The sequence below is a fragment of the Perca fluviatilis genome, chromosome 4 (assembly GCF_010015445.1).
Source record: "Perca fluviatilis chromosome 4, GENO_Pfluv_1.0, whole genome shotgun sequence".
Lineage (NCBI taxonomy): Eukaryota > Metazoa > Chordata > Actinopteri > Perciformes > Percidae > Perca > Perca fluviatilis.
Window position 1 is genome coordinate 41,046,590 of NC_053115.1, and position 15,491 is coordinate 41,062,080.

Genomic DNA, 15,491 nt, shown 5'->3' on the forward strand with positions numbered 1-15,491 from the left:
ACACAGTGAAAGGCTGAATTTCAAAATGACTAAAGCTTTTTATTACACATCAGTGTGTAGTCATGGTAATGTAGGTGGTGACCACAGACCAACAAAACATCGTAGGTAACAGTCTGCTGAGTCATTTACTTAAAGGATCTATTGTGTCACAGTTTTCGAGCCAAGCACGAAGTATCAAGTGTTACTGTATGTTCTGACACTTAAGTAGAGCCGCAAAGATGAATCGATGAATTGTCAACTATTAAATGAATCGCCAACTATTTTGATAATCGATTAATCAGTTTGTGTCTAGTTTTTTTACTCCTCTGTGACAGTGAACTGAATATCTTTGAGTTGTGGACAAAACAAGACATTTGAGGGCGTCATCTTGGGACTTTGGGAAACACTGATTGACATTTGTCACCATTTTCTGACATTTTAGAGACCAAACTTACTGCATTTTGGAATACAGCCATTCACCAGTCGAGACATTTGAAAGACAGGAGGAGAGTGAACAGAGTGAATTCATTCATTAACATGAGAAAACACAGCAAGATTAGAAGAAAGATTGTTAAAAGAAGGAAAAGGTTAAGACAAAGCACAAACATTGGTGAGATATTAATCGGCAAGCAATTTGACACAGCAACATCTCTGAGGAGAGATGAGGACTTCCTGCAGTCACTGGCTGGTTTTAGTGACTCAGCACAACACAGTAAGTACGATGCAGCAGATGAGATTTGGGGACCTTTGGGTGCTGGGACAAAATGGTTTCAGTTTTTTTAATTCATAGTTGTACAGTATGATTCTGGAACAAGAACGACGGAAAATGATCGGAGACAATTGTGGTGGTTTGAAAGGTAATAGACACTCAGGTCCAGATTCATCCAAAGTGTCTTTCAAGGACAATGTGATTATTATTTTTTTGCATCTTAGTTGCTTAGGCTAACTGCACAGTTTTTATCCTCACTAAGGAATTGAAGCGGATCGAGTTTCAGCACAAACACATTAACTACACGAACAAATATCCCCTTTTTGTTAATCATTTCCAAGTGCAAATAGGACTAATGAACCAAGCCTGGCCCCTCTGTGGCCTAAATAAATCAAACCTGATTCTTGGAAGATCTGGTGATAATACTCACTTCTTCAATTAGAGATTTATTTTACATGAACAAACAATCTGTTGATTATTTTCTTGATAAATTGATTAATCACTTTGCCTATAAAAATCATTTCTGGATTTGAATAACCTCACCTTTAGTCTTGCATTGCCAGTCTGTCTACACCGCAAATACGGATAGGAGAAAAAAACCTACACTTTCACCCAGAAAATGCATGTTCTTTCCCCGGGAATATTTTAATCCAAACCATGATCTTTTTTCCTAAAAAAAAACGTTTTGGTGTATAAACTTAACTGTCATCGCCGTATAACGTTAACTTTTTCTCAGCTAAACTACCAACAGACCCTGAAAGGACCAACATCCCGGTGCTCTGTACCTGGCTCCCAATCATCCTTTTGTCGGTTAAACTCAACTAGAAACTGCCGCTGATATGACCGACAGCTCACGGAGCTCTGCAGCCAGTGTCACGTGACCGGCCGGCGGTCTCCTAATCTCGTAGGATGACAGAAAGGAACCCGTTCATGAGAATGCGTTGTACAGTTAGAGGACTGTAGCCTGGGAAAACCCTGACGAACTTCCGGCAAATTTGAGATTTGCTCTGCAAGTTCGTCTGGCCAAGAGCCCATTCAGGCCCATTTCCAATTTTTCCAAATCGAGGCACCAATCACAACCATTGAGGCGGGCTCTACACCAATCACAACTGTTGAGGCGGGCTTTACACGATGACGATAGCACACGGCTAGTGATGGTCAAATGAAGCTTCGCGATCCACTGTCTTTATTTTCTCAGCTCACTAGATGGCGTTCTCTGTTCAAAGAAAAAGGTTAAAGGAATGGCAGTTCAGTGTGTTTTCAACCCTTTGTTGAACAGAGAGCGCCATCTAGTGAGCTCAGAAAGTAAAGACAGTGGTTCGCGAAGCTTCATTTGACCATCACTAGCGACGGCAAGCAGCTTTTTGATTACATTCAACATGACGGCTACAGAAGCGCAGCAATCCGTTGATGCTGCTGTCGCTGCTACGTCACCCGGATCGTTGGTCTGATTGGTTGAGGGATTATCCGATTGCGCCCAGAGGCATTTGAGCGGCGTCCGTTGGTGATGCCCCTTTGGAAATGGGCTGTGAATGAACCTTCTCTGAAAGACCCACTCTCAGTTACAACTGAGAAGGGTCTGGTGTCAACCAGGCTATGTGTACAGCAGTCAGGGGGTGAATGTGCGGGATCACAGGAGTGTGTGTGAGTGTGCGGGATCACAGGAGTGTGTGTGATGTGTGATGTTAGGCTCACAAACGGCTGGACGGGGGAATTAGGATTCTGGGCTTCACACAAGGTCGTGGTTTTCATCCAGACATCTACTTACTGACAGTGGAGACGGCCGCAGAGCGTTGGAGCTCCCGGCCTGAGTGCAGTTGGCCTGCCCGCTGCCAGGAAGCTGTCCTGGGGCAGGGGGCGGGGCTTGGCCCGGGGCAGGGGCTACAGCTAAGGTAGCGTTAGGCCCAACGCCGGGGCCTGGGGCTTGATTTGGGCCTGAACAAGGCTGGGAGCCCTGTAATGTGTGGGTGTCGAGGAAAGAGGCCCAGGAGGAACGAATAGGGACCCAAAGGGTGGAGCAAAGAATTGTGGGAGATTGAAAGAGAAGGTGAGGGAAGGAAGTGAGGAAAGGTCCGAGGTACAAGTAGAAAGAGGTAAATAAAGGAGATAAGAGTCAGATTAAAGCAGCTAAAAGGAGATGGAACATACTATCTAAACTATAAGCAAATGTAATTAAATGGTTGGATTAGTCTCATCTAAACTACAAAGACACAAGTTGCACTTCCAGCTGTGAAAAAAGATGACTTAAACAGGGAAAAGCACATCGACATTTGAACATTTGATGCTTCTTTAACGATTGAAGAAAAGACCTAAAATCAAAACATTTTGAAGAATCTGTTGAGTCTATGTGTGTCAGAGATGTTCACAAGTCATTATTTGGAAGTCCAAGTCGAGTCTCAAGTCTTTGAGGGGCAAGTTCAAGTCAAGTCTCAAGTCTTTTGCCACGAGTCCAAGTCAAGTCTCAAGTCTCCAACTTAGGACATCATATGGTCTGTTTACTAAGTTATTGAAAGCAAAACTAATGACAAAAGGCACAACTCCGGGAGGACTTGGTGTCGCCATCGTCAATGCATTTTTTGATATGTGAGTGTGCGCACAGGCATAGCGCATGTGTTACGTTGCACATTATGGCAAAGGGCAGGGGACAAGCAGCTTGTCATACGTTTCCCCAATGTGCCAATAAAAGAAAATAGAAATGCATGTGTAATAAATTTAGATTTAAAAAGCAATAATTGCATGAAAACAGGTTGTTGACGAGTCTCGAAGCTCGAGTCCGAGTCAAGTCTGAAGCCTTTTGGGTCAAGTCGCAAGTCAAGTCTGAAGTCAGCTGTTTGTGTGCCTTAAGTGCGTCCCCATCTCTGGTGTGTGTCTTGTGTGTGTGTGTGTGTGTGTGTGTGTGTGTTTTTGTGTTTTCCCTCACCTGTGTGAAGATGAGCGTCTCCGAGTTGCGGCTGTCCAGGCTGAGGACGAAGCGGATGGACTGGAAGAGTTCCTGGATGCTGGTGCGAAACTGCTCCTCCTCCATCCCGCAGGTGGCCCGGGAGTAAAGGATCCGAGACTGGATGATGAACTTAAACAGATACTCCAGGGCCTGGGGGTAGACGTTGGTATTTGTGTGTGTGTGTGTGTGAGAGACAGAATCAGAGAGAGACATGGAGAGGAAAGAATATTAAATATAATTGTAATATTTTATTTACATATAAACATCAATAACTATTAACCTATATAATGAAATAGTACTGAAGCCCTGAGAGGCAAGTGAGAAAAAACTATTCTGGTGATCCATTTTCTAAGTCCGATCTAGATAGTTTTCTCTCCTGTGTTTATTACTTAAATAGAATACAGGTGGAAAATACGTTTTGCTATGATAATCTTTCTAACTTCCTTAAAACATGTAATCTGTGAAACAGGTGAAATAGTTTGTTCTGAACTAGGACTAAAAGAATAAAAACAAAAAATTCCAGGTCAGTTTTGAGTCATTTGTACATTCTAAATACAAAGTACATATATTGTGTGTTAGCAAGTTATGTAACATTACTGTCATGTCTTTGTCTTTTGGCTAAAGAATGTCATTGAATCTCTACTAGAACATGCAGAAAGTGGTGCACTGCAGCCTCTTGTGGCTGAAATGAGTACTACAACAATGACGACAAACACAAATGATCCTGAAAAAACCTTTTTTTACAGATGACATAAAAAATTAACTTAGAAAAATGATCCTGGAAAAACCCCCCCTCCTTCACAGATGAAAACGTTCACCTGTTCTTCGGTCAAAAACACAGGAGAGAAATCTATTCAGATCAGACAGAGATTTAAAGTGTGTAATGTTCAGATATGGTGAAGGGCATGTGATGATGTGGGGGGGCTATTTTAATTCCAAAGGCCAAGGGAACTTTATCAGGATGTATAGTATCCTGGATCCATCAAATAACTGGCCTTTATAACCTTACTTATGACCCCTGTATTTTAAGGAAGAACATTTATTTATTTACGATACATTATTCATTCACAAAGAAAATTGGTGTCCTTAGAGGTTGAATTTTTCCTAATTTTTTAAATTAAGGCATTAAGATGAATTTTAAAAATTATCATTTTTTATTCCTCTTTTTAGTCAACTTTAGCATGGGTGTGTAAACTTATGCAAGCTACTGTCCGAACTCATAAAATACGGATGTTTGAACAGTGGCTGTCAGCGTCTGAAGCGACGAAAAAAGCGCCCTTCAGCGTGTTTGTAGAACGCACCGGGGAGAGCAGCAGCTACACGGGGTTTAGCGAGTAGAAATTCCGCGTAGGGAGGTTGGTCGGGGGGGTGGATGGGTCAAACACAGGACTTTCACCCAGAAGACCGGGGATCGTGTCCCGCGTGTTTCCTAAAGTCGCTTTCTTCTTTAACCGTCCCGTTATTCCCCCGTGTCATGGAAGCGTAAGCCCACCCACCATTCTACACCATCAAAATGTTTACAAGTGGATGCGATTATTTTATTATTTAATTTTCATAATTTACTGGTGACTGTCAGTTAAAATGATTCTACGGCTGCATCACTTTTAGATACACAGTATTTATAATATGAGCAATATGAACTATTTCATTATGTGTTAATTAAACAGATTATTCTTTTTTAAATGTTGATTGAAGCCGATTATGTTATCTGAAACCTGACTTGAAAACAATGATCTTCATACATCAATAATATGTAGATACATGTAATATTTGTACAGCGTGTCACAGGATGAATCAAAACAATACACAAACAAGAAAAAACTGAGCAGAAAACATGCTTTACTTCCTTAAATGATGAATGAGCGCAAGAAGGAGACCGACAGACAGAAGCTAAAACTCAGCCGACGGGGACGCAAACACAGTTATCAAACTGTCCTCAATAATTCACACCGGGCGTCCACTTTTACGAGACAATGTGACCCATTTGAGACGGGTGTTTGAGTCTGATGAATATTTGAATGTCTGCTAAGCGTGGTCCATTCTCTAAATCTGCTTCATGCATCTATTCTGAAGTTCTGCTCTACAAATATGGCTGTTTGTTGTGGACCGAGCGAAGGCAATCAGTGGGAAGCATCGCAAAGGTGTTGAAATATTGATAAAGCCCTTTGGTTGAGTTTTATATAAAATCATTGTGCAGATAAGGCTATGTTTACACGTGGCCGGCTATTTTCATAAACGGATATTTCAACCTCTCCGTTTTCAAAAATAACATTGTGCACAGCTGTCAGTTTTCAGAAAAGTGTTAGTTTACACAAACCCGTGTATATATGCCGTCAATGCCGTCAAGAGCACGCCAAACCTGTAGGTGGCGGTGTAACGAGAAGGTCAAGCCCACGTTAGGCAATCAGAATCCCGAAAATAGCAACAACAGCAACCAATCACTTCCTCTTTCTCTTTTGAACAAAGATGCAACCTCCGTTTGTCTCAGTTTACGTGCAAACGAAGTTTTCCAAAATCTCCACTCTGGCCGGAGGGTTTTAGAAAGACTCGTTTTCAGAGGAGAATTCTCCGTTTGCGTGTAAACGAAGGGCACAAATGAAGGAAAGGTCTCCTTTTTTCAAAATAACCATGTACGTGTAAACGGGGTATAACACAGTGAAGGGGTTATCAGCAGCAGAGTAACCTTTAGAATATGTTTGTGTGTATTGTGATATTTTGTCCTCTATTTATCTATTAATGGATGTCTCTAGCTCGCCCAGTCTGTCTATGAGTGCTTTACATCATTTTTTTTTGAGTGCATTCATTAAACAGAAATTGACATCCACCTCCTATAGATTGCTCTGGTATGATATGTGTTATTACCACCCCGGACTCACGCCAGTTTGTGAAATGGTCACGTTATTTTGATTTATTGATTCGTGTACAGGTCAGGATTTTCGAACGTGACCGCTTCGAGAACTGGGCTACTCTGGGGGACGCAACAATGGGGAAATGACACGCCACAACGGGGAAATGAAACGCCACACGCCGGCGACAACAATGGGACGGACCGCCACACGCGGGACGCGATCCCCGGGCGCAGGGATACGATCCGCGGTCTCTGTGGCACGCAACAACGGGGAAATGAAACGCCACAACAGCGGGACGGTTGTGGTTGGGAAGAGAATAACGAGGAAAGGAACTGCAACACGCGGGACGCGATGCCCGGTCTCCGGGGTGAAAGTCCGTGGTTATTTGACCCATTCACCACCCTGACCATCCTCCCTGCGCGGATTTTCGCCTTATCAATACTACTCGCTACCGTCATCATTCTGTGATCACGAAATATGCTTGCCATTGAAATAAATTACTTTAAAATTCGTGCTCACCACACGAAAATAACGACATTAACGTGTTCAGTACACAAATCAATAGATTCAATAACGTGACCATTTCACGAACTACCATGAGACCGGGCTGGTTATTATGGTTACTATAGAGAGTGTTTTAATATGTGTGGGAGTCTCCTTGCAACCACTGGAATACAAATTAAAATCTTCATGTTTGTGAAAGCCAAAGGGAAGAAAGAAAACACAGCGGCAGAGCAGAGAGTGAAGGTTAGATGGTTGATGTTTGAATGGTATAGATGCTTCTAGCCAGAACAACTATCTCCTTTTTATCTTAATTCAAATTTTACTGAAACTAAGGGAGACTGTAAGCTCAGACTGATGCAGCCGTTTGCTTGAAAGATTTGTTTCTGTATTTATTGTTTATTTGATATTAATGTTTAATTTGTTTGTTTATGTAAGTGCCATTCACCAAGGCATAGTCTACGCAAGTGTAACTTATTGTTGCAACAAACCCTTTTTCTGATTCTGATTTGTTTGGCAACCGGTTGTTATATAATGTGTAAGTGCAATGCTGTTAAAGGTGTTACGGTAAACACAGTGTCACTACCCGATGTGAGTTGAGTGCAGATGTGAGTTGCGCATGCGTCACTTTGCGACAAGTAACCTACAAGAACGTGCTAACCAGAAACTTCTGTAATGTCAATACAATAACAATGGACCTACATAACGAAGTTCGTTCACTGCTTAGCAATCAAACACTACAAAGGCTGTCACTTGAATGGCGTTTTGAGCTAACGTTAGCAATCAAACAATCAAAGATAGCTCAAATGTTTTTGAAATGATTTCCATCTTGTGTTATTGTTTGTAATGAGAAACGTCGATTATTTTATGGATTTCACAAATTTCAGAATGACACGGTCACTTGAATGGCGTTTTGAGCTAACGTTAGCGATCAAACAATCATAAACCGTTTAAATCGGAGCACGCGCAACTCACATCTGCACTCGACTCACACCACGCAGTGACGACAGCCTCCTAGTTAGGTCCCAGGACACTAATGAATGGACACTGCTGTTGTTTTGCTCAGCGTTAAGATCATTTGACCCAGTCTGCCCACTAGGGAAAATATAGTCAACACTTCGATAGGGCTGAAACGATTCCTCGAATAACTCGAATAATTCGATTACAAAAAATCCTCGATGCAAAATGACTTGTCTCGAAGCTTCGTTAAATCAATGTTACCAACGTTGTATCGCTGACGGACGGTGTTTCCGCACGGAGCATTATTACTGTCGCACAGATGCTGCTCAGTCTGCTGCTGGCGACGCCAGAGCGTAAATAGCGAGGGGCTAAGAGAAGAGACAGGCTGGAGAAAACGACAGAAAGTGTCCAAAGTTTGGAATCAGATCAAACGTAATTAAAACTAAAACTCTGTACAGTGTGTCTACTGCAAAATCAAACTAGCTTACCACGATAATAGCACAACGTCAGTGCTTTAGCATCTCAACAGAAAACATGGAGTCTAACGTAATCATCCATTCCACGAAGAGGACCGACTAAAGTAAATCACAGAGTCGTATGGATGGTGGAACTACACCAAACACAACAACTACCAAAATCAAAGACAAGAAAATACGTAGTGGAGACCACGATCTGATCTAAAGAGCTGACTTGTTGACTATCCCTTTGGAAAAACAGCTTAAAAAAAAACTTTTGATTGCACAGATTGTTGCGCATCTCTCTCTCTCTCTACGGAGAAACAGCTGATCAACAATCTAATAGCATAAGGGTAACAGAGCTGTGTGACATAATAAATATATAAATGAAAATAAGTTGAGTATAACTAATATTTACATATAGGCCTACTGTATATACAGATCAGTCTCAGGTTGAAACTTGTAGTTCTGAAAGTTAAGTTGCACAACTTAATGTAATGTTTGTGTATGTTTAATGTATGCCTTAGTTTGAGGTTGATATCATTTGAAAAAAAAAAATCTTTAAAAACAATGTAATAAAGAGTAATAAATAATGCTCTTAATATGTTTAGTTTTTTTGAGAGATGATATTGTAAGCAATGTAGCCAATACAAATGTTAAAAACGCAAAAAACAAATATCTGATTATCCGATTAATCGATCGATAAAGTGCTAGATTAATCGATTACAAAAAGAATCGATAGCTGCAGCCCTACACTTCCACAAGGCATCATTGCTTTGGCCTTTTTGTTGGTTAAGCGAGTTATTATGATGAACTGGAAAATTCATGAACCCGATTGCTTTCGCACCGAAAGTTGGTTAAAGGACTTTATGGATTGGCTGCCGCATCAGCCCTCCATGAATTTAACCGTGGAGCTGAAGGACCCTGGATCTTTATTAGACTATACTTGAAAAACTGAACATATATATGAATTTACTACTATGGTTCCGCCCCTCCCCCCCCCATATCACAAGAAACTTCAGAAGTCCTTCCTGAAGTGTGTGGTGACTCCCAGCTTCGGTCCATGGCTCTTACCCTCATTGCTTCCTGTATGTGGTCCTGTCTCACCACCTCTGCCGAGCGGTCCATGTACCACTTCAGACAGCGGATCAGCTCCCTGAAACACAACACACATTATGTCACGTGGCTTTGAGCATTTCTTTCCTTTGTCTTTTTTTTTTTGTCTTCAAGTGTTAGTAAAGCACTCACTTGTAAGCCAACGCGCCAGCAAAGTGCTTCTGGATATATGTGTCCATCACGGGCCGGAAGTGGTAGTATTTACTGTCCCTGAGAAGGTTTATAATGAACACCTGAGGGAGAGAGGGAGACAGGAGGGAGAGAGGGAGAGAGGGAGGAAGAGAGAGAGAAGGAGAGGGAGAGGGAGAGAGAGAGGAAGAGGGAGGAAGAGAGAGAGAGAGAGAGGGAGGAAGAGCGAGAGAGAGGGAGAGGGAGAGGGAGAGGGAGAGGGAGGAGAGAGGGAGAGGGAGAGAGAGAGGGAGGGAGAGAGGGAGAGGGAGAGCGAGAGAGAGGGAGAGAGAGAGGGAGAGAGGAAGAGGGAGGGAGAGAGAGAGAGGAAGATGAGAGAGGGAGAGAGAGAGAGAGGGAGGAGAGAGGAAGAGAGAGAGAGGAAGAGAGCAAGAGAGAGAGGGAGAGAGGGAGAGAGAGAGAGAGAGAGGGAGGGAGAAAGAGAGAGACAGAGAGGAAGAGAGAGGGAGAGAGAGAGACAGAGAGGAAGAGAGAGGGAGAGGGAGAGAGATGGAGAGAGATAGGAAGAGAGAGAGAGAGGAGAGAGGAGAGAGAGAGAGACAGAGAGGAAGAGAGAGGAGAGGGAGAGAGATGGAGAGAGAGAGGAAGAGAGAGAGAGAGAGAGAGGGAGAGGGAGAGAGGGGAAGATGAGAGAGGGAGAGGGAGAGAGATAGGAAGAGAGAGAGAGAGAGGGAGAGAGGGAGAGAGAGGGAGAGAGGGAGAGAGAGAGGTTAAAATAAAGAAAATGAATGAGACACATTACGTTTTCATGGCCTTTTATTGGCCGTGATCAGATCAGGTCTGAGGCTGCAGTGAGTTAACTACCAACCAATCCTTTATGTTTGCACACTTAATAACGTGACCTGAGACCAGATCATGGTTTTGCTCTGTTATAATTGTAACGTTTACAAATGGACTTGAACTTGATATTGCCACTGTGTGTGTAGAGTGACTGTCCAATCAGAGGCGCTCTTTCCACGTTTTCTGTCTGACAGCCTGAGTCTCACTTTTTAATGTGCAATATGCTTCACAGTTAGCCGACATGACATTGACTGAAGCTGACAGTGTGTCATGGCAGTTATTTTTGTCGGTGGTTCTCTGTAGACTTTCTTTTTCTTCTCACTCACAAAGTACAGAACTGTAAATATTCATCTTTTCTTTATTTCTTTATGGGTTTTTTTTGCACACACACTTACCAATGACTGGAACACCAGTGGTCCATATTTGTCCGTGTTGTCATCCAAGATGGAGAATAATGTGTCCAGAATGTCTTGGAGAAACTGTCACACACACATACAGCCAGTCACATTTGTTCTGTTGTTAAGGCGAATATTTAAGTACTTTTATCAGGTAAATATGTATGTTAAAGATGGGCTCATCAAAAATGAACGACAAACAATCCCGTCAGTGAACAGGTACAAACTATTTTGTAAACGTAGCATGCAAACCATTATCATATGATGTTTGGTGTTTTAAGCCCCCAATATTGTCTTCCAGGCAGCGCTGCCTAGAGGGCACTAGGATTAGGCAATGGTTAGGGTTAGGGTTAGGTGCCTTGAAGTCAAGGGTCGCAGCACTGCCTTGAAGTCGACGTCGGGGGCTTAAAACACCATCGAGCTTATCATACAGCCTAACAGGTTTATACACAATATATATGACATACTGTCTCACAATGTGCTTTTGATTCTTTAATCTCAACATTATTCAGGTCAAATGCTGTAAATCTGAGAAATAGGCCGAACAAGTAAACCTAAAACTAAACTGAAGCCATATTGCCAGGTTATAAAACTAAGACAATGTTTTAGGGGCTTGCAAACACCGGAGTAGTGGGAACGCAAGGCGTAAACGTAGCCAAAGATATTCATTTTGTAGTGGGGATGTAGCCTAAAGGCTGATTTATGCTTCTGCGTCAATTCAACGGTGTACCCCCGCAGACCCCCTTGCGGCGCCGCGAACCCCTCTCCGAGCCCTCGCCGCCGTAGCTCAACGTGCACCTCCAAAAATGTGTAACTTTGCGTCGAGGCGATGCAGACCACAAGGACTGTGATTGGTCAACTGATCCTGTGTGTTGATAGTGGGTGTTTCCAGCAGCCTACTGTGGGGAGTAGCAACATGCTAGTTCACTGACGTCAGCTCTGCAAATAAACTCAGACATATTTTGGTTACAATGACGGGGTTATCCGTTTGTAAAGTGTCTATATGTCAGTAACCTTTTGAAATCAGCACTTTGCCAGCAAAGCTGTACTTTGTGGGCAGTTGTGCTAACGTTAGCTTGCTAACATAACTAAACTAGCTGGCTGACACTTCACAAATAACCTCAGACTTATCACCCCCCTAGCGGTATGGCGGTGAAATGCACCGCGATGCAAAGCAACCCCGACGCAGAACTCCGAAAGTGTGAATGTCTCTTTGTGACCGGAGCCTCGTCAAAGAAAATGTTCTGTAACCCTTGTGTAACAGACAATAAAGCATTATCTGATCTTATCTTAAAGTGAAGAAAAACGTCCTCAGTGTGACCTTACCTTGACTATCTCCTCTCCGCTGACGTGTCGCAGCCGGCCCAGAATGTCCATGACCCGGTCCGGGTGGGCCTTCCACTTCAGCAGGGCCAGGAGGTCCACTGGAAGAGAAACAGCAAAGTCAACCGCCAGAAAAGACACAAAAGAAGTTGGGCCTCCTATAGTTCATGAGGCAAGGCAGATTAATTTCTATAGCACATTTAAACAACACGGCAATTAAAACTGCTTTCCATAAAACATGAAAGAGTTCAAATTCAGGTCTGAGTCCACAGCTGTATGTAGTGTGTTCGCCATTTCGTAGTGGTGTTCGAATTCTCCACGGTTAATTTCATTCACTGTATAGCCCACTATAAAATACCCACAATGCACAGCTAAGCTGAACGTACATCCGATGGTCCCTACATTTTGCTCCTCTATACCACAATGCCACGCGGTTGCGTTTTCCCGGCAGAGAAGAAGAACCCGCGGAACTGAAAAGGAAAAATGGAGCGGGCTTTCGTATCTAAAACAGTGGAAATGTAACATGCAACATATATAACTTTTTTTTTTCCAGGGACGTATAAAAGTATTTTTGTTTTGGTTTATTTACATGATGCTGGGCGCACCCGCTGACTTTTAATCGTTTAACCTTTGTCGCTCCAAAAACAACCACCTCAGTTTTGTCTTTGCTTAACTGAAGAAAGTTCTGGATCAGTATTTGTATTGGACCATAGTGGCCTGGTGATAAGGTTATGTAAATGTGTGTGTCATCCGCATAATGATGGTAACTTATTTCGTTTTTTACCTTAAAGTTGGCGTAGGTAGGATTGTGAACATCCAGGACTTAGCCAAAAAATTTGAACACTGACAACTTCTCAGTCCCTACCCCCTTTCTGCTAAAACCCAAAAAGGTCTCCTAAGCCCCTCCCCCCACAAAGGAGAATGAACGCGTGTGCGTGAGCTTTACCTGAAACTGTGGAATCACAAAATACGTGGGGTTTCCCTGTCCGTGAAAGTATTGTGGTGTCGCTATAACCCCCGGGCTGTATGATGAACTAATATCGGACTGGCGGCTGCGTACCATTCTGAGTGAGCTTGGTGGAGGAGAGCTGCGTGGCGATCCAGAAGGTCTCCTTGGCGCTGCGCTGGAAGATGAGGCTGGAGGGGATGCTGGGACAGCTGTTGAAGTCTTCTTTACAGCAGGGCAGGCCCAGGTACAGGGCGTGGTTACTGAAGGTGGTGTTCTCATCACACTGAGGCCGACAGGGGGAAGACACAGACAAAGTGGACTCATTCATACTAGCAAAGGTTTAAAGGTACCATATGATGCTCTTTTTCAGGTTCCTACTTGTATTCTGGGTTTCTACTAGAACTTGTTTACATGCTTTAAAGGAACACGCCGACTTATTGGGTCTTATTCCCCGTATCCCCCAGAGTTAGATAAGTCCATACATACCCTTCTCATCGCCGTGCCTGTTATAACTCTGTCTGACGCCCCCACCGCTAGCCTAGCTTAGCACAGATCCTGAGGTACCGGCCTCTAGCACTGCTCCCAAGAGTGACAATGCTAACATGCCCTATTTCCATGTTATGTTTTAGATCATTAGCGAGGAATAATAAGAAACACAGACATCTTTCAACCATACATACTGGGAACTAGATTCTCAGAAGGGGCGAAGCACTGCTACTTCTGCGGAGTGATGTGCTGAGAATATAGTTCCCAGTTTATATACGGTTAGAAGACGGCTGTGTCTCATGTGACCTTGTTATTTGTACACGCTGTGACTATACAGATCACACCATGTAAATAGGAACATGTTGGCATTATTTTGAGACTTATTGGGAGCAGTAGGCTAGATGGAGCCGGTTAGTGTTCCTTTAAGCCCCCGTTTAAGGCCCAGTCGGCCCTGATTGGTCAGTGTTTCCGGGTCTTCCGCATTTTATATTATGTTTTTACAACATGGGACCTTGAAAGCAATATATCTTACTCTGTCCCGACAGGTAACTTCTGCAACCTCACAAATCTCTAAAACCAAACCAAACTGGTAACAAGGTGAAGCTGCTGAAGGCCCCCCAAACCATGTTTTCTTTAACTAATACACTGTCATGCCAGATATTTATTTCAAATAACAGTTTAAAAGCGTCATGATTTTCTCCTTCACTATCATCTATCTTCAATGTTCCACTCCAGAATCATTGTGGTAGAAAATGCTGCGACTACAAATGGGAGAGCAACACTTAAGACTTTGTCTGACCTTGTAGACGTAGAGTTCATGGCTCTCGTCTGAAAGAGTGGTTCCATCCTCCCTCATCAGAGGAGTGAAGGAAAACCCAAACAGCTTCTTCTCTCCTTTGTCCTTTGCTGTGGGGTGGAAACGAGACAGAAAAGAGAGAAAGACGTACAGTTACGGGGGAAAGAGGAAGACACAGAAAGTTTAGAGTGAGACAAATTTCATACATCTCACACTGTTAATCTTCTATTCACTGACATAACTAATGCATAGACCATCTCTATGTACTAAAAATATATGTGATCTATATATCTGTATAATAAAAGATGATTAAACTCCACCACCAATATCCCCTTCAGTACCAGGACCAGTACCAGTACCAGTACCAGTACGTGACTCACTGGAGCAGTGTCTGAACTCGAAGCGCAGGTGGGAGCCTCTGAAGCGGTCGATGGGAATGGGCAGTTTGATCACTTCGCTCCATCGGGGGCTGTTGTTGTGGTAGAGCACGAAGGAGCGGTGCTCCGGCACAGGGGGCTCACCTGAACCCAGACTGATGCAGTCCTGCAGGAGGGGGGGTAGGGGGGCAGACACGGACAGGAACATGCATGTAAAAGCTTACTGCATGAGACAAAGTATGTTTCACACCTGGCCACATGTACAGTACATTAACTGTCTCTGACAGGTGCACACGTCCATCTTGTGTTTGCCACTGCATCATTTTATACTGGAAATGTTATCAATGCCTTAAAGAGAGGACAGCTGGGAAGGTTTTTGTAAAATAAAATGATAATACTCTACGTGGGCAAAATACAAATGCCTTGGACTGGAGGGGCCAGATGAGTGAATTTTAACATTTGAATTTCATGCAACCAGATTTGGTCCTAGTGTGTTGGGTTGTGCTTCTGAACAAGTCAATGCATCTGTCAATATTTCTGTTTGTATCCAGGTAGTCTTCAACCCTTTTGTTTTTCTGCGTCAAAATTTAAAAAAAGGGGCGACCTGTAGCTCACCCATTAGGTGCGTGTGCCCCATTTATGTAGGCTGAGTCCTTTGCAGCGACCCAGGATTAAATCCAACCTGT

General features: G+C 43.2%; 1 protein-coding gene across 13 annotated transcripts in view; it reads right to left on the minus strand.

Annotated features, from left to right (window-relative positions):
* The window catches only part of LOC120557451 (dedicator of cytokinesis protein 3-like), a 297,285-nt gene that overhangs the window by 42,544 nt on the left and 239,250 nt on the right, over positions 1-15,491 (minus strand). For 9 of the 13 annotated variants that reach the window (XM_039797775.1, XM_039797778.1, XM_039797777.1 and 6 more), the window contains 9 exons: positions 14,809-14,971; positions 14,432-14,538; positions 13,258-13,429; positions 12,201-12,298; positions 10,875-10,958; positions 9,643-9,743; positions 9,469-9,550; positions 3,609-3,779; positions 2,457-2,642 (listed from right to left, as the gene is read on the minus strand). In XM_039797775.1, the coding sequence (XP_039653709.1) occupies positions 2,457-2,642; positions 3,609-3,779; positions 9,469-9,550; positions 9,643-9,743; positions 10,875-10,958; positions 12,201-12,298; positions 13,258-13,429; positions 14,432-14,538; positions 14,809-14,971 (1,164 nt within the window). The remainder of the gene's footprint in view (positions 1-2,456; positions 2,643-3,608; positions 3,780-9,468; positions 9,551-9,642; positions 9,744-10,874; positions 10,959-12,200; positions 12,299-13,257; positions 13,430-14,431; positions 14,539-14,808; positions 14,972-15,491) is intronic. The other 4 variants (XM_039797784.1, XM_039797783.1, XM_039797785.1 and 1 more) reach the window with 1 other exon arrangement.